This window comes from Pan troglodytes, chromosome 20, assembly GCF_028858775.2.
Source record: "Pan troglodytes isolate AG18354 chromosome 20, NHGRI_mPanTro3-v2.0_pri, whole genome shotgun sequence".
NCBI lineage: Eukaryota > Metazoa > Chordata > Mammalia > Primates > Hominidae > Pan > Pan troglodytes.
Genome location: NC_072418.2, coordinates 16,493,663 through 16,516,852, shown reverse-complemented (window position 1 = coordinate 16,516,852; position 23,190 = coordinate 16,493,663). Strand labels below are relative to the sequence as shown.

General features: G+C 52.8%; 1 protein-coding gene across 5 annotated transcripts in view; it reads right to left on the bottom strand.

Annotated features, from left to right (window-relative positions):
- ZSWIM4 (zinc finger SWIM-type containing 4) overlaps nt 1–23,190 on the bottom strand; it is a 39,766-nt gene that overhangs the window by 12,473 nt on the left and 4,103 nt on the right. The window contains exons 2-10 of one of the 5 annotated variants that reach the window (XM_016935263.4): nt 22,789–22,990; nt 17,591–17,947; nt 13,785–13,933; nt 13,549–13,699; nt 9,598–9,765; nt 7,901–8,251; nt 5,415–5,552; nt 4,792–5,046; nt 3,283–3,418 (exon numbers count right to left, since the gene is read on the bottom strand). In XM_016935263.4, coding sequence (XP_016790752.1) covers nt 3,283–3,418; nt 4,792–5,046; nt 5,415–5,552; nt 7,901–8,251; nt 9,598–9,765; nt 13,549–13,699; nt 13,785–13,933; nt 17,591–17,947; nt 22,789–22,990 — 1,907 coding nt within the window. The remainder of the gene's footprint in view (nt 1–3,282; nt 3,419–4,791; nt 5,047–5,414; nt 5,553–7,900; nt 8,252–9,597; nt 9,766–13,548; nt 13,700–13,784; nt 13,934–17,590; nt 17,948–22,788; nt 22,991–23,190) is intronic. The other 4 variants (XM_024351134.3, XM_024351133.3, XM_024351136.3 and 1 more) reach the window with 4 other exon arrangements.

The window sequence follows — 23,190 nt, the reverse complement described above, 5'->3', positions numbered from 1 at the left end:
GGTTTTCTCCATGTTGGTCAGGCCGGTCTCAAACTCCTGACCTCAGGTGATCCGCCCTCCTCGGCCTCCCAAAGTACTGGGATTATAGGCGTGAACCATGGCTCCTGGCCCTAATTTTTGTATTTTTAGTAGACATGGGGTTGCATCATGTTGGCCAGGCTAGTCTTGAACTCCTGTCCTCAAGTGATCCGCCCGTCTTGGCCTCCCAAAGTGCTGGGATTACAGACGTGAGCCACCGTGCCTGGCCACTGATCTGTATTTCAATGACTTAATTCTGTCATTGTTCTGCCAGAAAAGCCACAGACAATTCACAGATGAATGGACATGGCTGTGTGCCAATAAAACCATTTCTGGACACTGAAATTTGAATTTCATATATTTTTCATGTGTTACAAAATATTCTTTTGATTTTTTTCAACCGTTTATAAATGTAAAAACCATTCTTATCTCATGGGCTGTACGAAAACAGGTGGTTGGCCAAATTAGGCCCCATGGGCTGTATTTTGCTGAGAAAAAAAATTCTTGCATAGAAAAGTCTGTTGTCTAAATCTTGGCTCTTACAGGCTGTTCTTTCTAAATATTCTGGAAAAACACTCCAAACTGTGTGTGTGTGTGTGTGTGTGTGTATGTGTGTGTGTGTTTGTGTTTTTTAAAGAGATGGGCCAAGGCGAGAGGGTCGCTTGAGGCCAGGAATTTGAGACCAACCTGGGCAATGTAATGAGATCCCATCACTACAAAAAAAATTTTTAAACTAGGCCGGGTGTGGTGGCTCATGCCTGTAATCCCAGCACTTTGGGAGGCTGAGGTGGGTGGATCACGAGGTCAGGAGATTGAGACCATCCCGGCTGACATGGTGAAAACCTGTCTCTACTAAAAATACAAAAAATTAACCAGGCATGGTGGTGGGCGACTGTAGTCCCAGCTACTTGGGAGGCTGAGGCAGGAGAATCACTTGAACCCGGGAGGTTTGGAGCTTGCAGTGAGCGGAGCTTGCAGTGAGCCGAGATTGTGCCACTGTACTCCAGCCTGGGCGAGAAAGTGAGACTCCCTCTCAAAAAAAAAAAAAAAAAATTTAAAACTAGCCAGGCATGGTGACAAGTACCTGTAGTCCCAGTTACTTGGGAGGCTTAGGTGGGAGGATCCTTTGAGCCCATGTATATGAGGCTGTGAAGAGCTATGATCCTGCCATTGCATATCCAGCCTGGGCAATGGAGCGAGACTGTCTCTAAAAGGACAAAAAAAAAAGAGAGAGATGGGGTCTTGCTCTGTTGCCTAGGCTGGCGTGCAGTGGCAATTCATAGGTGGGATCATAGATCACTACAGCCTTGAATTCCTGGGCTCAAGCAATCCTCACTCCTCAGCCTCCCAAGTAGCTAGGACCATAGATGTGTACCAGGCTGGATCCCAAGTTGTTTATAGGTACCTCTGAAGGATGGTTTCAGAAGGTGTGGAATAGGTTGCACCTTTTTGGGCATGGTTTACTATTGAGTTGGCCTTTTTTTTTTTTTTTGGAGACAGAGTCTCGCTCTGTCTCCCAGGCTGGAGTGCAGTGGTGCGATCTCGGCTCATTGCAACCTCCACCTCCCGGGTTTAAGTCATTCTCCTGTCTCAGCCTCTGGAGTAGCTGGGATTACAGGTATGCACCTCCACACCCAGCTAATTTTTGTATTTTTAGTAGAGATAGGTTTTCACTATGTTGGCCAGGCTGGTCTCAAACTCATGACCTCAGGTGATCCGTCCGCCTTGGCCTCCCAAAGTGCTGGGATTACAGGCATGAGCCACCATGCCCGGCCAAGTTGGCTTTCAAATATTCTCCTTCTGTGAATCTGCTGGTGTACATGATAAATGAAAACCAGGTTATTCATTGCCTTTTTTTTTGGAAATTGCGTAAATGTCTATCAGCTTCCAACTGGTTCTTTTATGACGTGTCCTTAGAGTGGAAGGCTACGCAGTGATTCACGTACTGTGTGATAAGACAAATCCTGTAAGATGCAAAGCTCAGTGAGAAAAAGGTGCAAAGAATAGATACAGGATGTACCACTGGTATAAAAGGAGGATCAATGTTCAATTTCCAGATTATGGGTTTGCAGAAACCTCAATTCTTGCAGGATAGACACAAAAGTGATAACCCTGCTTGCGTCCGGAGAGATCTGGATAGGCTGAGATAAAACTGCCTAGAAAAGATTTCAGCTTTGTGTATCTTTTCATGTATCATGTGAATATTCTCAAACTCAAAATAATATTACACATTTAGCCAGGTGCAGTGGCTCACGCCTGTAATCTCAGAGCTTTGGAAAGCCGAGGTGGGCGGATCACTTGAGCTCAGAAATTCGAGACCAGCCTGAGCAACATGGTGAAACCCCGTCTCTACAAAAAATACAAAAATTAGCCCAGTGCAGTGGTGCACGCCTGGAGTCCTGGATACTCAGGAGGCTGGGATGGGAGGATCGCTTGAGCCTGGGAGGCAGAGGTTGCACTGAGCAGAGATTGCACCACTTTACTCTGGCCTGGGTGACAGAGCCAGACCCTGTCTCAAAACAAAAAAAACACAAAACAAAAAACACACATTTATACTTAATAATAAAAAGCACGGCTGTGCGAGGTGGCTTATGCCTGTAATCCTAGCACTTTGGGAGGCCAAGGCAGGTGGATCATGAGGTCAGGAGTTCGAGACAACATGAGCAACATGGCGAAATCCTGTCTCTATTAAAAATACAAAAATTACTAACACGGTGAAACCCCGTCTCTACTAAAAATACAAAAAATTAGCCGGGCGTGGTGGCGGGCGCCTGTGGTCCCAGCCACTCAGGAAGCTGAAGCAGGAGAATGGCGTGAACCTGGAAGGTGGAGCTGAGATCGGCCCTGGGAGTGGGCCGAGATCGCGCCACTGCACTCCAGCCTGGGCGACAGAGCAAGACTCCGTCTCAAAAAAAAAAAACCAAAAAACAAAAATTAGCTGGGCATGGTGGTGCATGCCTGTAATCCTAGCCACTCGGGAGGCTGAGGCAGGAAATTGCTTGAACCCAGGAGGTGGAGGTTGCAGTGAGCTGAGATCGCGCCACTGCACTCCAGCCTGGGTCACAGAGGACTCCAGCTCAAAATAAATAAATAAATAAATAATAATAATGAAAAGCACATGGCATCATCAAATGCCAGGGTGAGAGAGACTGAATTAACTAGGCTGTGAGTTCAGGCTGGATGGGTGGGGCTCTGAGCTACCCCCCATGCCCGCCCCTCTTCCCCCCAGCTCCCCCTGCCACCGCCTTGGCCACCTATCCTCACCTCATAGCTCGCAGCGCGAGGCGATAGGCCAGGTCCGGGTCATGAGGCAGCAGTGCGGTGAACAGGTAGCGGGCACAGGTGTGCATGGGCACGCTCTCCCGGAACAGCACCTCCCCAAAGCCACTGAAGGGACCCCCTGCAGGAACAGCCTGAGCTCAGTCCCCAAGTGTGGGCTCGCCTCTGCCCTTCCCCAGGTCTCACTAGACCCCAGGCTTTAAGTAGAGGGTGGGCTGGCCCCTGGGTAGAGTGGCTGTGGCTAGATGGGTCTCTGGGGTAGGGGTTCAGGTCTGAGACTGAGGCAATCTCTGGGTAATCCAAATAAAAGAGGAGGCCGGGCGCGGTGGCTCACGCCTGTAATCCCAGCACTTTGGGAGGCCGAGGCTGGCGGATCACGAGGTTAGGAGTTCGAGACCATCCTGGCTAACACGGTGAAACCCCGTCTCTACTAAAAATACAAAAACAATTAGCCAGGTGTGGTGGCAGGCACAAGTAGTCCCAGCTACTCGGGAGGCTGAGGCAGGAGAATGGCGTGAACCCGGGATCGGAGGGTGCAGTGAGCCGAGATTGCGCCACTGCACTCCAACCTGGGAGACAGAGCGAGACTCCGTCTCAAAAAAAAAAAAAAAAAGAGGAGGCAGGGGACCACGGCTCATGCCTGTAATCCCAGCACTTTGGGAGGCCGAGGCGGGCGGATCACTTGAGGTCAGGAGTTTGAGACCAGCCTGGCCAACATGGGGAAACCCCATCTCTACTAAAAATACAAAAATCAGCCTGGTGTGGTGGCGCATGCCTGTAATCCCAGCTACTCGGGAGGCTGAGGCAGAAGAATCACTTGAACCCGGGAGGCAGAGATTGCAGTGAGCCGAGATCGCGCCACTGCACTCCAGCCTGGGTGACAGAGTGAACACTGTCGCAAAATAAAAAAGGAAAAAAGGAAAAGGAAAAGAAGAGACTCCAGGCACACTCGCAGGACTCAGATACAAGGTGGGGCCAGAGGGTGGAGGTGGGGCTGCACCTGCCTTGGGGAACGGGACCAGCGGCCAAGACCAGCAAGTCCGATAGCGTAGGGGGCCTTGAAGGGGCAGGGATAAACGGCTCCCTGTAGCGCTAGGGGACGGAGTCTCACAACACACAGGTCAATAGGGCCTGGCCATTGGCGGGGCCAATGAGGAGCAGGCCGGGACAGGGGCGGTGTCTAAGTTGCGGATGAAGGTCGGACGCCCTCGCTTTAACATCAACCACTTGGCTCATTGGCTCCCGGGAGGGAAGGGGGCGGTGCCTCAGCACACGCAGCAGTTGCTGGCTGGCAGCACGCACTAGGTGGCGGGAAAAAGAGCTGGATCTCTCCTTTTAGAAACTGCCAAGGTATGAGGGGACAGTATCACCAGGAGGCGGGGCTAGGGGCGGGGCTGGGGCGGGGCCTCCCATCTGGCAGCAACCGGGCCGCTACAGGACCAGGGGCTGGACCCTACCCTTCAGCAACAGCCAGGCCTAGGGGCGGGGCCTCACCTTCCAGCAGCAGCCCCGCCTGCTTGCGCAGCACCTGCACCAACCGCTCATCCAACTCCACCTCCTCCAGCAGGGCCAGCAGCTGCTCCTCGTTGCGCACCACCTTGTCCTGGGCGTACAGCCCCTCCGGCAGGGCCCGCTGCTGCCCCAGCCCCAGCAGTGCCACCTCCAGCGCCAGCACCAAGTAGGACTCCCCAGGGCTCCCGGGCACAGGCACGTGCTGGTAGGCCACCTTCCGCTTCTCGGGGCCTGAGTCTGGGGGAGACAGAGCCAGGGCTGCTGGAGACGGATCCCCTTCCCTAAGGCCCCTGTAGCCCTTGGCCTCAAGCATGGAGACCTGGGCGCAGGGTAGGCTTTAGAGGGAGCCCAGAAGCTCCCAGCACTCACGGGGTTGGGGGAGCGCGGGAGCCCCACCTTCTAGCAGCAGCTAGGCCTATGGTGGCCTCACTTTCAGGAGAAGCTAAGCCTATTGGCTCTGGGCACTGGCCAGAGGAGGTAGCCAAGGGTAGGGGCGTGGCCAAGAGTAAGAGTCTGGGAGTTACCTTATAGGGGTACTGGGCCAGGGGGCGTGGCCAACAAGGCGGGGTTGTCCCACCTCCTCCAAGAGTCCCCCATGTGAGTACCTGGGTAAAGGGTAAGTGTCTCCTCCTCCAGACGACAGGCCTCCAGGAGCGCCCTGCAGAGGCAGCCAATGGGGTCCAGGGGGTGCCCCACCCATCCTTCGGTGTTGGTGATGCAGGTGGAGCCCTTCTGGAGCAGCTCTGCAGGTGGAAAGAGGGGGCTCAATGCCCACACACCTGCCCAAGTCTCTAGGAGGGAGGGGTATTCCTCTTCTTGACCTGCCACCCAGCCTAGCCCCATAATGCCCACCACCTGCTCACCCAATGGTCACCTTCAACTTTTTTTTTTGAGGTGGGGTCTCGCTTATTGCCCAGGCTGGAGTGCAGTGGCCCAATCATAGCTCACTGCAGCCTCTGGAGCTCAAGCAATCCTCCTGCTTCGGCCTCCCAAAGGGATTACAGGCATGGGCCACCATGCCTGGCCACTAGACGCTTTATAAAACACCCGAAGTGTCATTCCCCTCCTCATTGCCCTTATTCCCTCTCCACCTCTCTGAAGATAAAGCCCCAACAGCCTTTAGGGCCCCCAAGGACCAGTATGAAGTTTTTCCATATACTGGTGACCTGCCTCATCTGGAGGCCAATCCTCCAGCCTCGTCCTCCAAGCCACGTACTCTCTTCCCTCCTGGCTCCTGCTCATGGTGTTCCTTCTATTCTGAGCACTTCCTCCATCCCCTTCTCCTGGGTAACTCCTGCACATCCTTTTTCTTTTTTTAAATTTTTTCTGAGATGGAGTTTCGCTCTTGTTGCCCAGACTAGAGTGCAATGGCGTGATCTCAGCTCACCACAACCTCCAGGTACCTCCCGGTTCAAGGGATTCTCCTGCCTCAGTGTCCTGAGTAGCTGGGAATACAGGTACGCGCCACCACACCTGGCTAATTTGTTTTGGATTTTTAGTAGAGATGGGGTTTCACTATGTTGGCCAGGCTGGTTTTGAACTCCTGACCTCAGGCAATCCACCTGCCTCCGCCTCCCAAAGTGTTGGGATTACAGGCGTGAGCCACTGTGCCTGGCCATGCACATCCTTAAATACTCAGCTAATTAGCCACCTGGCTAATTTTTAAAATCTAGGGGACTTTCACTGATGCTGCCAAGCCTGGTCAGAGCTCTGCTCGGGTCCCAGGGCCCCCATGTTTCCTCCACGACACACTTTTCTTCGTTCAATTTCCTGATAGCTGATCCATCAACCCCATCAACTAGCTCTCTCAACTGGTGGCCTCCCTCCTGTCCCCCACCCCCATATCTAGTACACAATGTGGTTTTTGGGGCTCATACAGCCTCCTTCCCTCCCTCCCTTCCTTCCTTCCCCTCTCTCTCCCCCCATCTCTCTCTGTCCCTCCCTCCTCACCTCTTTCTTTCCTCTTCTCTCTCTCCTCGCTCTCCTCTCTTTTTTTTTTTTTAATTTTTTGAGATGGAGTCTCGCTCTGTCACCCAGTCTAGAGTGCAGTGGTGTAATCTTGGCTCACTGCAACCAACCTCTGCCTCCCAGATCAAAGCAATTCTCATGCCGCAGCCTCCCTAGTAGCTGGAAATACAGGTGTGCGCCACCACGCCTGGCTAATTTTAAAAATATTTTCAGTAGGCCAGGCACGGTGGCTTACACCTGTAATCCCAGCACTTTGGGAGGCTGAGGTGGGTGGATCAAAAGGTCAGGAGTTCGAGAAGAGCCTGGCCAACATAGTGAAACCCCATCTCTACTAAAAACACAAAAATTAACTGGGTGTGGTGGTGGGTGCCTGTAGTCCCAAGCTACTCAGGAGGCTGAGGCCAGAGAATTGCTTGAACCTGGGAGGCGGAGGTTGCAGTAAGCCGAGACTGCGCCACTGCACTCCAGACTGGGCGAAAGACCGAGACTCCATCTCAAAAAAAAAAAAAAAATTTCCAGGCATGGTGGCTCAAGCCTGTAATACCAGCACTTTGGGAGGCCAAGGCAGGCAGATCACCTGAGGTTGGGAGTTCGAGACCAGTCTCACCAATGGAGAAACCCCATCTCTACTAAAAATACAAAAAAATTAGCCGGGCATGGTGGCGCATGCCTGTAATCCCAGCTACTTGGGAGGCTGGGGCAGGAGAATCCCTTGAACCTGGGAGGTGGAGGTTGCAGTGAGCCGAGATTGCTCCATTGCACTCCAACCTGGGCAACAAGAGCGAAACTCCGTCTCAAAAAAAAAAAAGAGAGAGAAAAAAAAAAAAGAGATGAGGTCTTGCTCTGTCACCCAGGCTAGAGTGCAGTGGCATAATTATAGCTCACTGCAGCCTTGAACTCCTGGGCTCAAGTGATCCTCCTGCCTCAGCCTACAGAGTAGCTGGGACTACAGGTGTGAGCCACCACATCCAGCTAATTTTTTCTTTTTAATTTTTGTAGAGACATTGTCTCACTATGTTGCCCAGGCTGATGTTGAACTCCTGGCCTCAAGCAATCCTCCCACCTCGGACTCCCAATGTGCTGGGATCACAGGTGCGAGCCCTCGTGCCCGGCTGAGGCTGACCTTTTTTCTGCTGCTTGTAGCTCTCTAGCTGATGCCGCTGCTGCAGCCGGAGTGTGTTGATGATGGCACTTGCCAGTCGCAGGGCCTGGCGGGGGTATCCGTGGGCACGCAGGGTGTCCACACGGGCACAGGCAGTGGGGAAAGGTTCTCCCAGCCACAGTGGGCGGCCCTGGGGGTCGAAAGTCGGTTTGTCCCCACCCATGCTGCCTGTGAGGCTGGGCCCGTAGGAGTCACTGGCCAGGATCCTCTGCAGGTAGGCGTCATTCCAGTGTAGCTCTCCAGCCAGCAAGGCGCGGCCAAATACCGTGTGGCGGGGACTTGTGGCTGCCACCTCTTCCTCTTCCTCTGAGCCTGCAGAGAGGCACCCAACATGGCTCAGTGAGGGGGGGTCCCTATAGCAGTTGAGCCGTGTCCAGCTTTTCCCACCAAGTACTAACTGGGGTTTAGGCCTGGGCAAAGCTATGGGCATACATCATCTGCCCAGTCCTTGAAGCCACCCTTCAAAGATGCGTGTGTAGGCTGGGCATGGTGGCTTACACTTGTAATCCCAGCACTTTGGGAGGCCAAGGTGGGAGGATCACATGAGGCCAGGAGTTCGAGACCAGGCTGGCCAACATGGCGACACCCCATCTCTACTAAAATTAACCCTGGCGTGGTGGTGCATACCTGTAATCCCAGCTACTTGGGAGGCTGAGGAATGAGAATCGCTTGAACCCAGGAGGCAGAGGTTGCAGTGAGCCAAGGTTGTGTCACTGCACTCCAGCCTGGGCATCAGAGTGAGACTGTCTCAAAAAAAAAAAAAAAAAAAAAGGATGCGTGTATGTGTTCGGAGCTAGTACAGGCCCATCACATTGATAGGAAACTGAGGTTGAGCAACTAACTGGCTGTCTGTCTTCCTCTTCCTACTTGCTATTTTTCTTTTCTTTCTTTCTTTCTTTTTTTTTGAGACAGGGTCTCACTCTGTCGTCCAGGCTAGAGTGCAGTGGTGCGATCTTGGCTCACTGCAACCTCCGCCTCTCAGGCTCAAGCGATTCTCCCATCTCAGCCCCGAGTATCCGGGATTCCAGGCGTGCGTCACAACACCCAGCTAATTTTTGTATTTTTTGTAGAGACAAGGTCTCACCATGTTACTCTGGCTGGTCTCGAACTCCTGGCCTCAAGCAATCTGCCCCCCTCAGCCTCCCAAAGTGCTGGGATTACAGGCGTGAGCCACCATGTCTGGCCTGTACTTGCTATAAATTTTTTTCCCCTCTCTCCTCAATCTCTCTCTGTCTTCCTTCCTATCTGCTCCTCTGTCTGCCTCTCCCTCTCTCCATCCATCTCTGCCTCTCTTTACTTGTTTCTCTCTCCTCAATATCTCACTTTCCCCTTCTGTTTGATTCCTCCTTTTTTCCTCTCTCATCCTCTCTTTGCTCCCATAGCTAGCAGAAGGCCAAGCCAGACCAGCCCAGGACTGCAGGTGTTTTAAGCATTTTACTTCACTTGCCCACTTGGGCTGCCATTGCTCCTGCCCGCGGCACTTGCTCTTTCCTGGCTGGACAAGTTGGGATGAGTCCTGGAAGAACAGCCAAGGACTGGGGTCCGCTTTGCTCTGCCCCACTCCCTCTCTCTCCTGGGAAGAGGACCATGATGGTAAGTGGGGCCACAGTTAGTGGTGATGGTTTTCGGGGGGCATGGTAAAGACCCCTCTCTCCTACCTGGGGCGGGGGCCATGGTGGGCTGCAGGCTGGGGCCATCGAAGGAGTAGTTGCCCTCTTCCAGTGGGCACACGTCGAGCTTGTCCCACCTGCTGAGTAGCTGGAGCCAGCCTGCCCTTTCCTCTGGTTTGCAGTGGGGGCTCAGGACGACGCAAACCCACAGGGCCCCTGAGGAGGCACGGGGCAGGCTCAATATTCCTTCCAACAGTGGCAGCAACACACACTTCCGCAGTGCCCACTGTGTGCCACCTGATGATCTGCTAACCCCTCACCTCGACCCTCGGAAGTTGCAACTCGCAGCCTTTGCACCTTACAGACAAGTAAACTGAGGCACAGAGACATAACACGGCTTGCACAGGGTCACACCGCTGGTAAGTTAGAAGTTGGGATTAGAGGGTCAGGCGTGATGACTCACGCCTGTAATCCCAGCACTTTGGAAGGCTGAGGCAGGCGGATCACCTGAGGTCAGGAGTTTAAGAACAGCCTGGCCAACATGGTGAAGCCCTGTCTCTACTGAAAATACAAAAAAAAAAAAAAAAAAAAAAAAGCCAGGCATGATTGTGGGTGCCTGTAATCCCAGCTATTCAGGAGGCTGAGGCAGGAGAATGGCTCGAACCCGGGAGGTGGAGGTTGCAAGGAGCTGAGATCACACCACTGCACTCCAGCCTGGGTAAAAAGAGCAAAACTCCATCTCAAAAAAAAAAAAAAAAAAAAAAAGAAGTTGGGATTACATCCCAGGCCTCTGTAGTCCTAGCTACTTGGGAGGCTGAGGCACAAGAATCGCTTCAACCCAGGAGGCAGAGGTTGCAGTGAGCCGAGATCACACCACTGTACTCCAGCCTGGGCAACAGAGTGAGACTCGATCTCAAAACAAAACAAAAACAAACAAACAAAAAAACCAGGCCTTCAGACTCCTCTCAAGGTGTTTTGGGGTTTTTTGGGTAGCATTTATCACCATCTCATGCAGGGGTCTGCAAACTAGCAAACCACTGCCCATGGTGAAAACTGAACCACCCTTTATTTTTGATTAGCCTGCACGCTAAGATTTATTTTTCCCTTTTTATTTGTACTTGTTTTTATTTATTTATTCTTTGAGACAGAGTCTCACTCTGTCACCCAGGCTGGAGTGCAGTGGTGCAATCTCAGCTCACTGTAACCTCCACCTCCTGGGTTCAAGCGATTCTCCTGCCTCAGCCTCCCAAGTAGCTGGGATTACAGGCGTCCGCCACAATGCCTGGCTAATTTTTGCATTTTTAGTAAAGGCGGGGTTTCACCATGTTGGCCAAGCTGGTCTCGAACTCCTGACCTCAAGTGATCTGCCCACCTCGGCCTCCCAAACTGCTGGAATTAAGGTGTGAGCCACTGCACCCGGCCTATTTTTCCATTTTTAAATGGTCAGGGAAATACAACCAAAAGAATATTTTGCAACTTGTGGGAATAATATAAAATTCAAATAAATTAATAAGTATCTATAAATAAAGCCGGTTTTTAAAAAATTTAGAGACAGGGTCTCATCGTGTCATCTAAGCTGCACTCGAACTCCTGGGCTCAAGCAATCCTCCTGCCTCACTCAGCCTTCCAAGTAGTAGGGAGTACAGGCTCCCGCCACTGTGCCAAGCGCCTTTTTTTGTTGTTGTTGAGACAGGGTCTTGCTCTGTTGCCCGGGCTGGAGTGCAGTGGTGTGATCATGGCTCACTGCAGCCTCAACCTCCGGGGCCCAAGTGATCCCCCTACCTCAGCCCCGCAAAGTGCTGGGATTACAGGTGTGAGCCACTGCACCTGGCCTCCCAGCTCTTAAATAAAGTTTTATTGAAATGCTACCATGCCCGTTTGGTATATATGTCTGTGTCTGCCTTTTTTACTATAATAGACAGAGTGAGGTCTTCATGACAGAGACCAGATGGCCTACAGGGCTGAATAACATTAACTCTGTGTCTCTTACAGAAAACATATGTTGGCCGGTGCGGTGGCTCATGCCTGTAATCCCAGCACTTTGGGAGGCCTAGGCAGGCGGATCACGAGGTCAGGAGATCGAGACCATTCTGGCTAACATGGTGAAACCCCATCTCTACTAAAAATACAAAAAATTAGCCGGGCGTGGTGGCAGGCGCCTGTGGTCCCAGCTACTCGGGAGGCTGAGGCAGGAGAACGGCGTGAATCCGGGGGGCGGAGCTTGCAGTGAGCCGAGATCGTGCCACTGCACTACAGCCTGGGTGACAAAGCAAGACTCCATCTCAAAAAAAAAAAAAAAAAAAAAAAAAAAAAAGCCTGGGCGTGGTGGCTCACGCCTGTAATCCCAGCCCTTTGGGAAGCCGAGGTGGGCGGATCATGAGGTCAGGGGATCGAGACCATCCTGGTTAACCCAGTGAAACCCCGTCCCTACTAAAAATACAAAAAAATTAGCCGGGCGTGGTGGCGGGCCTCTGTAGTCCCAGCTACTCGGGAGGCTGAGGCAGGAGAATGGCATGAACCCAGGAGGCAGAGCTTGCAGTGAGCTGAGATTGTGCCACTGCACTCCAGCTTGGGCGACAGAGCAAGACTCCGTCTCAAAAAAAAAAGAAAAAAGAAAACATATGTCGGCTGGGTGCGGTGGCTCACGCCTGTAATCGCAGCACTTTGGGAGGCTGAGGCGGGTGGATCACGAAGACAGGAGTTCGAGACCAGCCTGATCAACATGGTGAAACTCCGTCTCTACTAAAAATACAAAAATTAGCTAGGCATGGTGGCACGCACCTATAATCCCAGCTACTGAGAAAGCTAAGGCAGGAGAATCATTTGAACCCAAGAGGCGGAGGTTGCAGTGAGCCGAGATCGTGCCACTGCACTCCAGCCTGGGAGACAGGGTGAGAGTCCGTGTCAAAAAAAGAAAACAGGCCAGGTGCCATGGCTCACACCTGTAATCCCAGCACTCTGGGAGGCTGAGGCGGGTAGATCACAAGGTCAGGAGATCAAGACAACCCTGCCTAACACAGTGAAACCCCGTCTCTAATTAAAAAAAATACAAAAAATTAGCCGGACTTTAGTGGCGGGCGCCTGTAGTCCCAGCTACTAGGGAGGCTGAGGCAGGAGAATGGTGTGAACCCGGAGGGCGGAGCTTGCAGTGAGCCGAGATAGTACCACTGCACTCCAGCACTCCAGCCTGGATGACAGAGCGAGACTCCTTCTCAAAAAAAAAAAAAAAGAAAAGAAAACAAACAAACAAAAATATGTCAGCTTGGTACAGTGGCTCATGCCTGTCATCCCAGCACTTTGAGAGGCCAAGGCCAGAGGATCGCTTGAGCCCAAGAGTTTGAGGTTACAGTGAGCCGTGACTGTGCCACTGTACTTCAGCCTGGGTGCACAGTGAGATCCTGTCTCTAAAAAAAGAAAAAAAGAAACAAAGAAAACATGTAGGCTGGGTGTGGTGGCTCATGCATGTCATCTCAGTACTTTGGGAGGCTGGGTGAGAGGACTGCTTGAGTCCAGGAGTTCAAGACCAGACTTGGCAAGATAGTGAGACCCTGTCTCTTCAAAAAATTAAAAATTAGCTGGATGTGGTAGTGTGCACCTGTAGACCCAGCTACTTGGGAGGCTGAGGTGTAGGATCACTTGAGTCCGGGAGGCAGAGGTTGCAGTCAGCCGAGATTGTGCCACTGCACGCCAGCCTGGGCAACAGAGTGATACCCTGTCTCAAAACAAAGAAAACGTGTGTACGTGTGTATCAACCCCTGGGCCAATGACATTTGATTGCCTGTGCCTACTGTCAGATCCACGTGAACAGGATTTTGACTCTCTTGTTCTCTGCCGGACCACCAGTGCCCAGTACCATGCCTGGCACTTTAGAGGCGCTCACAAATGTTTGCCAAAGGAATGGAGGGCGGATTCAGGGAACAGACCCTAATCTTGGAGTGGGCCAGCCCCCATGGGAGCCGAAGTCCCGGTGTCCACCACGCACCGGGGTTTGGGCCTCACCCAGCTCATCCCAGAGCTGCCGGCACTTGTCCGTCATGCCCGCGCCCTGCTGCCGCCACAGGGCCAGGCGCGGGTCCTGCAGGAACTGCTCGGTCATGAGAATCAGCATGCGCGCCCCGTTGGAGTCCCGCATTCGCAGCATCTCCCGCACCTGTGCCGGGGACAGGGTGGTGAGGAAGGGCTGGGGCGTCCGCCGGGGCCTTCTGCACCCCGCGCCCCGCCGGCCCGCACGGCACCTTGCTGAACATGGAGCGCAGCTGCTGGCTGGCCCCGTAGTAGCCGCCATTGGACAGTAGCTGCTTCACCTGCTCCTGGATCTGCTCCTCGTCCAGGTGCCAGCAGTTGGCGTCCTCGATTCCTGCGCCGGCGGTGGGGTCTGGGGCACCTGCAGGGAGGGAGGGAAAGGAAGCTGAGGCTGGGGCTGGAGTTGGGGTTGGGTTGGGTTGAGGAGAGCTGTCCTTTTTTTTTTTTTTTTTTTTTTTTTGGAGACGGAGTTTGGCTCTTCTTGCCCAGGCTGGAGTGCTGTAGCACGATCTTCGCTCACTGCAACCTCTGCCTCCCGGATTCAAGTGATTCTCCTGCCTTAGCCTCCCAAGTAGCTGGGATTACAGGCACGCCCCACTACACTTTGCCAATTTTTTTTGTATTTTTAGTACAGGCGGGATTTCACCATGTTGGTCAGGCTGGTCTCAAACTCCTGACCTCAGGTGATCCACCCACCTTGGCCTCCCAAAGTGCTGGGATTACAGGCATGAGCCACTGTGCCTGACCCATCCAACCATTCTTCCAAGTCATCCAACCCGTTCCAAAGTTCCATCCATCCCACCTAAACCCCACCCACCCATCTGCTTGTCCATCCCACCTGACCATCTATTTATGTTTATCCATCCATCCATCCCTCCATCAATCCATCTATCTTGTCCTAAACATGACTAGCTCATGCATCCATTTTCTCATTCATCCACTTAGTCATCTGATATGGTTTGGCTCTGTGTCTCCACCCAAATCTCATGTTGAATTATGATCCCCAGAGTTGGAAGTGGGGCATGGAGGGAGGTGACTGGATCATGGGGATGGTTTCTAATGGTGTAGCACCATCCCCTTAGTATTGTCTCATGATAGAGTTCTCATGAGATCTGGTTGTTTGAAAGTGTGTAGCATCTCCCCCTTCGCTCTCTCTCTCCTGCCAGCCACGTGAAGATGTGTTTGCTTCTCCTTCACCTTCCGCCATGATTGTAAGTTTCCTGAGGCCTCCCCAAATGCAGAAGCCTGTGTAGCTTGCAGAACTATGAGCCGATGAAACCTGTTTCCTTTAAATTACCCTGTTTCAGGTATGTGTTTATAGCAGTGTGAGAACAGAGTAATACATCACCCATCCAATCCATTCATCTATCTTACCTGAAACACAACACACCCATACACCCATCCATCCATCCATCCATGCATCCATCCATGCATCCGTCTATGCATCCATCTGTCCATCCATCCATGCATCCATCCATCCATCCATCTTGTCCAAAACGCCACCAGCTCATCCATTTGCTCATTTATCCACTGAGTCATCCATCCAATCCATCTATCTCCCCTGTAGTAATATCCATCCATCCATCCATCCATCTTGCCCAAAACACCAGGAGCTCATTCATCCATTTGTTCATTCATCCATTTACTTATCCATCCAATCCATTCATCTATCTCTCCTGAAACACTACACATCCGTCCATCTACCCATCCACTCATCCATTTACCCATCCCACTCAAAACACCACCCACCCATCTGTTTACTCATCTGTCTCACCTGAAACACAACCCACTTATCCACCCCCACCCAAGTCATGCCAGCCTCTATCTACCTGGCCATGTCCCCCATTTCACTTCATCCACATGTGTTCATACCCCTTAAACAACCACCTACCCCATCGGTCCATCATCCACCCTACCCATAATTCCCACCCATCCACCCATCTATATACTCATCTTATTGATTTATCTGCCCACTCACCCCTTTTATCTTTCCAATCCACGTGAACTAACCACTCAAAATACCCACCCTCCCATTTGTCCACTGACCCACACAAGTACACTATCCACCCCACCCAGTAACTATCATCCAATAACTAACCCTAGTTATCTAGGTGATAACTATTAGTTATCACCCAATAACTAATCCTAAATCTCTATGCTTCCATTAAACCACCCATTCATTATCAAACCATCCATTCATATGTACCTCTCAAAACACCCACTACCCCATTCATCCGTCCATCCACCCTACACAAAGCGCCCACCCACTCTGCCCACCCACGATGTTGATCCACATATGTGAACCTTCCTTCCATTCACCCATCAACTCACTCCCAATGCAGGTACCCATTGGATCTTTCATTCTTTCACTAACTTCATCTGTCCACCACTGTCAGTCTACCTTAACCCCACTAGTCAAAGCCCTCCCCACCCAACCACTCATCCTCACCTCCAATCACCACCAGTTCTGTCCTTCCCTTCTTTTTTTTTTTTTTTTTTTTTTTTTGAGTCAGGGTCTCAGTCTGTCATCAGGTTGGAGGGTAGTAGCGCGATCACAGCTGACTGCAGCCTTTACCTCCCACGCTCGTGATCCTCCCATCTCAGCTTCCCAAGTATCTACAGGCGTGTGTGTGCCATCACGCCCAACTACTTTTGTTTATTTTTTGTAGAGAGGAGGTCTCACTATTTTGCCCAGGCCGGTCTTGAACTGCTGGTCTCAAGTGATCCTCCTTCCTCAGCCTCCCAAATGCTGGGATTACAGGTATGAGCCACCACACTCAGCTTCCAATTCCCATTCACCTAACGGCATTGTTAATATCCCGTCCAGGCTGGGTGTGGTGGCTCACACCTGTAATCCCAGGACTTTGGGAGGCTGAGGCAGGTGGATCACCTGAGGTCAGAAGTTCAAGACCAGCCTGGCCAACATGGTGAAACCCCCGTCTCTACAAAAATACAAAAATTAGCCGGGCATGATGGTGTGCGTCTGTAATCCCAGCTACTCGGGAGGCTGAGACAGGAGAATTGCTTGAACCCAGGAGGCAGAGGTTGCAGTGAGCTGAGATTGCACCACTGCACTTCAGCTTGGGCGACAGGAAGACTCCATCTCAAAAAAAAAAAATCCCCCACCCACCCATTCGTTTTTCCACACCATCAGTTGCCCTCAGTGCCTGATCATGAACACTTTTTTTTTTTTCGGAGACAGGGTCTCACTTTGTCTCCCAGGCTGGAGTGCAATGGCGTGATCTCAGCTCACTGCAACCTCTGCCTCCCGGGTTCAACCCATTCTCCCAGCTCAGCCTCCTGAGTGGCTGGGACTACAGGCACCCACCACCACGCCCGGCTAATTTTTATATTTTGGTAGAGATGGGGTTTTGCCATGTTGTCCAGGCTGGTCTTGAACTCCTGACCTCAACTGATCCGCCCATCTCCGCCTCCCAAAGTGCTGGGATTACAGGTGTGAGCCCCTGCGCCCAGCCAATCACGAACACTTTCTGTACCCACCCAGCACCTCCCTCCATCATCCATCCATGCCTCCACCTACTACTCATCTTCCCCATCCTAGCTGGGCAACCCAAGCCCCTCGGAGCCCGCCAAACCCTCCCAGCCCTCACCACACCTCCTGGTGTATCCCCTCACCCATAACACCTCTGACACCCACAAATGTCCCACATTCCCTTCATGCCCCCCTCTTCTCCTCCCACACCCAGGATGCTCCATCTATTGACATACCCAGCCCTGGGGCCAGACCTCCCACTTGCCCTCTAACGCAGGATCTCCCTTCCTGCCCTCGCCCTCTGCCCGTAGGCTGATTTGCAACTACTCATCTGTCCTGTGGCCAGATATCTGGGATCTGCCACTCACCAGGTGGGTGACCTCAGATGATGCAGGCCATGGCACGTTTTCCGCCCCCCGCCCCCACAACTTCCTGTCAGTAAGTGACCAGCACTGGGCACACAGCAAGCGGCGTGGCTGTGCGCTTGGGCATCCTCTCCCCACCGGACCCCCAGGGTGCCCTTACCATTCACCAAGTTGATCTCGGAGCCCAGCAGGAGGATCTCATCAGCCAAGCGCTGAGCAGTGGGCAGCACCTCAGTGTGGTGGGCGCTGATGAGGTACTGCACGAACTTCTGCAGCTGGTCCCGGTTCATCTGGGAGAGCGTCTCAGAGATGGGCAGCCGCAGCTCCACCTGGTGGGCGTGCCGAATGCGGTACAGGGACAGGGCCACCACGTGGGCACAGTAGAAGAGGTCGCGGTTGTCACAGCCGCAGCTCACGGACGTGATCTTGCAGCGATCAAAGCTGATGGAGACGTGGTAGAGGCGCTCGGGCTCTCCAGGACTCCCTGGCTCGCGGATGTTTCCGCTCAGGTGGAATCCTAGGATCAAAGCCAAACTGTCGCATCTGTGTCATCCCAGAGACAGGCGGTGTTTGTGGTACACAGCAAGACCCGGTTGCAAAGCCCAGCCGAGTCACTTCACTAGCGCAAGTCACCTCACTCACTTTGCATTTTTTTTTCTTTTTGAGACAAAATCTCGCTCTGTGGCCCAGGCTGGAGTGTAGTGCTGCAACCTGGGCTCACTGCAACCTCTGCCTCCCAGGTTCAAGCGATTCTCCTGCTTCAGCCTCCCGAGTAACTGGGATTACAGGCGCACACCACCATGCCCGGCTAATTTTATTTATTTATTTATTTATTTATTTATTTATTTATTTGGGACAGAGTTTTGCTCTGTTGCCCAGGCAGGAGTGCAATGGTGTGATCTCGGCTCACCGCAACCTCCACCTCCCAGGTTCAAGTGATTTTCCCGCCTCAGCTTCCCGAGTAGCTGGGATTACAGGCATGCGCCACCATGCCCGGCTAATTTTGTATTTTTAGTAGAGATGGGGTTTCTCCATGTTGGTCAGGCTGATTTTGAACTCCTGGCCTCAGGTGATCCACCTGCCTCAGCCTCCCAAAGTGCAGGGATTACAGGCGTGGGCCATGGTGCCCAGCCTAATTTTTGTATTTTTAGAAGAGACAGCCTGGCGCGGTGGCTCATGCCTGTAATCCCAGCACTTTGGGAGGCCGAGGCTGGTAGATCACCTGAGGTCCGGAGTTCGAGACCAGCATGGCCAACATGGTGAAACCCCGTCTCTACTAAAAATATAAAAAAATTAGTCGGGCATGGTGGCGGGCGCCTGTAATCCCAGCTACTCAGGAGGCTGAGGCAGGAGAATGGCTTCAACCCGGGAGGCAGAGGTTGCAGTGAGCTGAGATCGCACCATTGCAGTCCAGCCTGGGTAACAGAACGAGACTCTGTCTCAAAAAAAAGCTTAGAACGCTGTTGGTATGAAGTTAAGTCCTAAGTAAACACTTGCTTTTTTTTTTTTTTTTTCTGAGACAGAGTCTTGCTCTGTCACCCAGGCTGGAGTGCAGTGGCGCTATCTTGACGCACTGCAACCTCCGCCTTCTGGGTTCAAGCGATTCTCCTACCTCAGCCTCCTGTGTAGCTGGGATTACAGGCGTGCATCACCATGCCCGGCTAATTTTTTGTATTTTTAGTAGAGATCAGGTTTCACCATGTTGGCCAGGCTAGTCTTGAACTCCTGACCTAGTGTAGTCTTGAACTCCTGACCTAGCGATCCACCCGCCTCGGCCTCCCAAAGTGCTGGGATTATAGGCGCGAGCCACTGAGCCCAGCCCAACACTTGCTCTTATTTTAATTATGAATAGTATCATACCATGACATTGAAGGTGGTTTTCTGATTCCTTGGGTTACAATGAATATGGCCAGGGCTTCAGGAGCCCCTCAATTTCCTGAGAAAATGCCAAAGACCCGTGGCGCTTGGGGCGAGGGGCTGATGAAGTAAGCCAGGGGCCAGGTGTCCCCTTTACTCCCCCTGCCCCTCCCTGGGCAGCCCAGGTGCCAGGCTCATCCGACTGGTTCGGCAGCTCAGGCCCAGCCTGGGTCATGCAGGGAGATGGCTTCCTCATACCAGCTGGAGGTGGCAAGGAGCCTGTGGTCAGCGGGGCCATGTCCCAGCAAAGGGGCTCCAAGGCAGATAGAGCCAACGGGGCATCATATCAGCCCAGCCCCGACCTCTAGCTGGGAGAAATGGCCTGCTGCAGCCAGAGGTCTGGAGTCCCAGGCCTCACTTGTTTTCTGGCTCAGCCTCTACTGGTCCCTTTCTGAGTCTGGCTGCCTGAGATTCAAGGCCTTTCCACTGTTCTCATTACATCTCCCCCAGTCTCTGCAGCCCTTTTCTTTTCTTAGCTTGAGGTCTGAGCCCACCCTTCACAGCTGATCCTAACCTGATACTTGGCCAGGCATGGTGGGTCATGCCTGCAATCCCAGTGCTTTGGGAGGCTGTGGCAGGAGGATCTCTTGAGCCCAGGAGTTCGAGACCAGCCTGGGCAACAGAGTGAGACCAGGTCTCTACAAAAAACTTAAAAACTAGTCAAGTGTGGTGGCCTGCGCCTGTGGTACCAACTACTTGGGAGGCTGAGGTGGGAGGATCACTTGAGCTCAGATGTTTGTGGCTGCAGTGAGCTATTATCGAGCCACTGCACTCCAGCCTGGGCAACAGAGTGAGACCCTATCTCCCCTTTTTTTTTTCTTTTGAGACAGAGTCTCTCTCTCTTGCCTAGGCTGGAGAGCAATGACATGATCTTGGCTCACTGCAACCTCTGCTTCCCGGGTTCAACTGATTCTCCTGCCTCAGCCTCTCAAGTAGCTGGGATTACAGGCATGTGCCACCACACCTGGCTAATTTTTGTATCTTTAGTAGAGACGGGGTTTCACCATGTTGGCCAGGCTGAACTCCTGACCTTAGGTGATCCACACGCCTCAGCCCCCAAAGTGCTGGGATTACAGGTGTGAGCCACTGTGCCCGGCCGAGACCCTATCTCTTAAAAAAAAAAAAATTTGGCCAGGCGTGGTGGCTCATGCCTGTAATCCCAGCACTGTAGGAGGCTGAGGCGGGCGGATCACGAGGTCAGGAGATCGAGACTATCCTGGCTAACATGGTGAAACCCCGTCTCTACTAAAAAATTAGCTGGGTGTGGTGGCAGATGCCTGTAGTCCCAGCTACTTGGGAGGCTGAGGCAGGAGAATGGCGTGAACCAGAGAAGTGGAGGTTGCAGTAAGCTGAGATTGTGCCACTGCACTCCAGCCTGGGCAACAGAGTGAGACTCCATCTCAAAAAAAAAAAAAAAAAATTCTAGGCCGGGCATGGTGGCTCACACCTGTAATCCCAGCACTTTGGGAGGCCGAGGCGGGTGGGTCACGAGGTCAGGAGTTCAAGACCAGCCTGGCCAACATGGTGAAACCCTGTCTCTACAAAAATACAAAAATTAGCCGGGCATGATAGCGGGTGCCTGTAGTCCCAGCTACTAGGGAGGCCGAGGCAGGGGTATTGCTTGAACCTGGGAGGTGGAGGTTGCAGTGAGCTGAGATTGTGCCACTGCACTCCAGCCTGGGCAACAGAGCAAGACTCCATCTTGAAAAAAAAAAAAGAATTCTAAACTTCTACTCTACATTCCCACCTCAGCCCTGTTGCCTTAGGTCTAAGACCATTGCCCAACAATAGCTCTAAGCCTTTGAAATCCCAGACTCTCTGCCTGAGGTCTAAGACTCTCACCTGTGGCTCTAAATCTTTGTGTCCGACTCCCATGTGGGCCCCACTGCCTGAGGTCTAGGATCATTCTTACCTCTGGCTCTAAACCCCTGGCCCAAAGCATCACTGGGTCCCTCAGCCCGAGGTCTGGAGCCTCCTCTCACTGCTGGCTGACAGCTGCTCCTCTGATCCTCACCTGGGACCTGCTCTTCTCTCCGTCTCACTACTTCATTCCCCATTCCCCAGCTCAGCAGCCTGAGGTCTAGGGCTCTAGGAGCACTTTCCACCTTCAGCTCATAATCCCGAACCCAACCCCATCTGGGCCTGAAGCCTGAGGTCTGGCACCTTCACCACCATGTCTCAACCTCTACCCTTGTCCCTAGAGTGGCCCTCACCTCTCTTCCTTTTTTTTTTTTTTTTCTTTTTTCTCTTTGAGATAGCATCTCGCTGTGTAACCCAGGCTGGAGCACAGTGGTGCAATCATAGCTTACTGCAGGCTCGACCTCTCGGGCAAAAGTGATCCTCCTGCCTTGGCCTCCCATGTACCTGGGACCACAGGCACCCGCCACCATGCCCAGCTCATTTTTTGATTTTTTTGTGAAGACAAGGTCTCATTGTGTTGCCCAGGCTGGTCTTGAACTCTTGGCCTCAAGTGATCTTCCTGCCTTGGCCTCCCAAAGTGTTGAGATCACAGGTGTGAACCACCACATCTGGCCTCACCCCTCCTTTACATGGGCTCTGATGTGTAAGTTCTGGGATCTCTCCTCCCCTGTTTCTGGTTCACCATCCTCTCCCCCACCCCCTTGTCTAAACCCCGCTGTCTGGGTTCTAGGGTGATCCTTGAGCTTTTGCTCAAAACATCGTGTACAGGCTGGGTGTGGTGGCTTATGCCTGTAATCCCAGCACTTTGGGAGGCCGAGGTGGGGGGATCACGAGGTCAGGAGATCGAGACCATCCCGGCTAACACAGTAAAACTCCATCTCTACTAAAAATACAAAATACAAAAAATGGGGCCGAGCGCGGTGGCTCACGCCTGTAATCCCAACACTTTGGGAGGCCGAGGCGGGTGGATCACGAGGTCAGGAGATCGAGACCATCCTAGCTAACATGGTGAAACCCCGTCTCTACTAAAAATACAAAAAATTAGCCAGGCTTGGTGGCGGGCGCCTGTAGTCCCGGCTACTTGGGAGGCTGAGGCAGGAGAATGGCGTGAACCCGGGAGGCGGAGCTTGCAGTGAGCCGAGATCGCGCCACTGCACTCCAGCCTGGGCGAAAGAGCGAGACTCCGTCTCAAAAAAACAAAAAAAATACAAAAAATTAGCTGGGCGCAGTGGCGGGCGCCTGTAATCCCACCTACTCGGGAGGCTGAGGCAGAATGGCGTGAACCCAGGAGGCGGAGCTTGCAGTGAGCCGAGATAGCGCCACTGCACTCCGGCCTGTGCCAAAGAGCGAGACTCCGTCTCAAAAAAAAAAAAAAAATCTTGTACAATCCTATCTGGGCCTCGAAGCCTGAGGTCTGTAACCTCCCATCCCCTGGCCCCAGGCCTCCCTCCAACTCCCCCATTTCCAGGCCTGGTATGGACCTCCTGGCCTCCCCAGCAGGAGTGGGGGACAAAGACTCACCCACTTGCAACACGCGGTCCACGGCCCCGCTCTGGAGCAGGTGCAGCCCGCGGGTAAAGGGCACCCGGGCATCGTGCTCGCCCTCTGGGGGCGGGTAACCCAGCGACGAGTACATACATATTTCCCGTTCACTGCGTGGAAACGACCAAAACACGATGCGCTTCTGGACGGGCTCAGGCACCCGGGAGAACCGCTCCTCCACCTGTAGGAAGGGCCAGTGGGTTAGGAGCCTGGGGTTGATGTAATCCCAGCGCTTTGGGAAGCTTAGGTGGGAGGATCGCTTGAGGCCAGGAGTTCGAGACCAACCTGGGCAACATAGAGAGGCTCCCATCTTTACAAAAAAAACTGGCCGGGCACGATGGCTCACGCCTGTAATCCCAGGATTTTTGGGAGGCCGAGGCA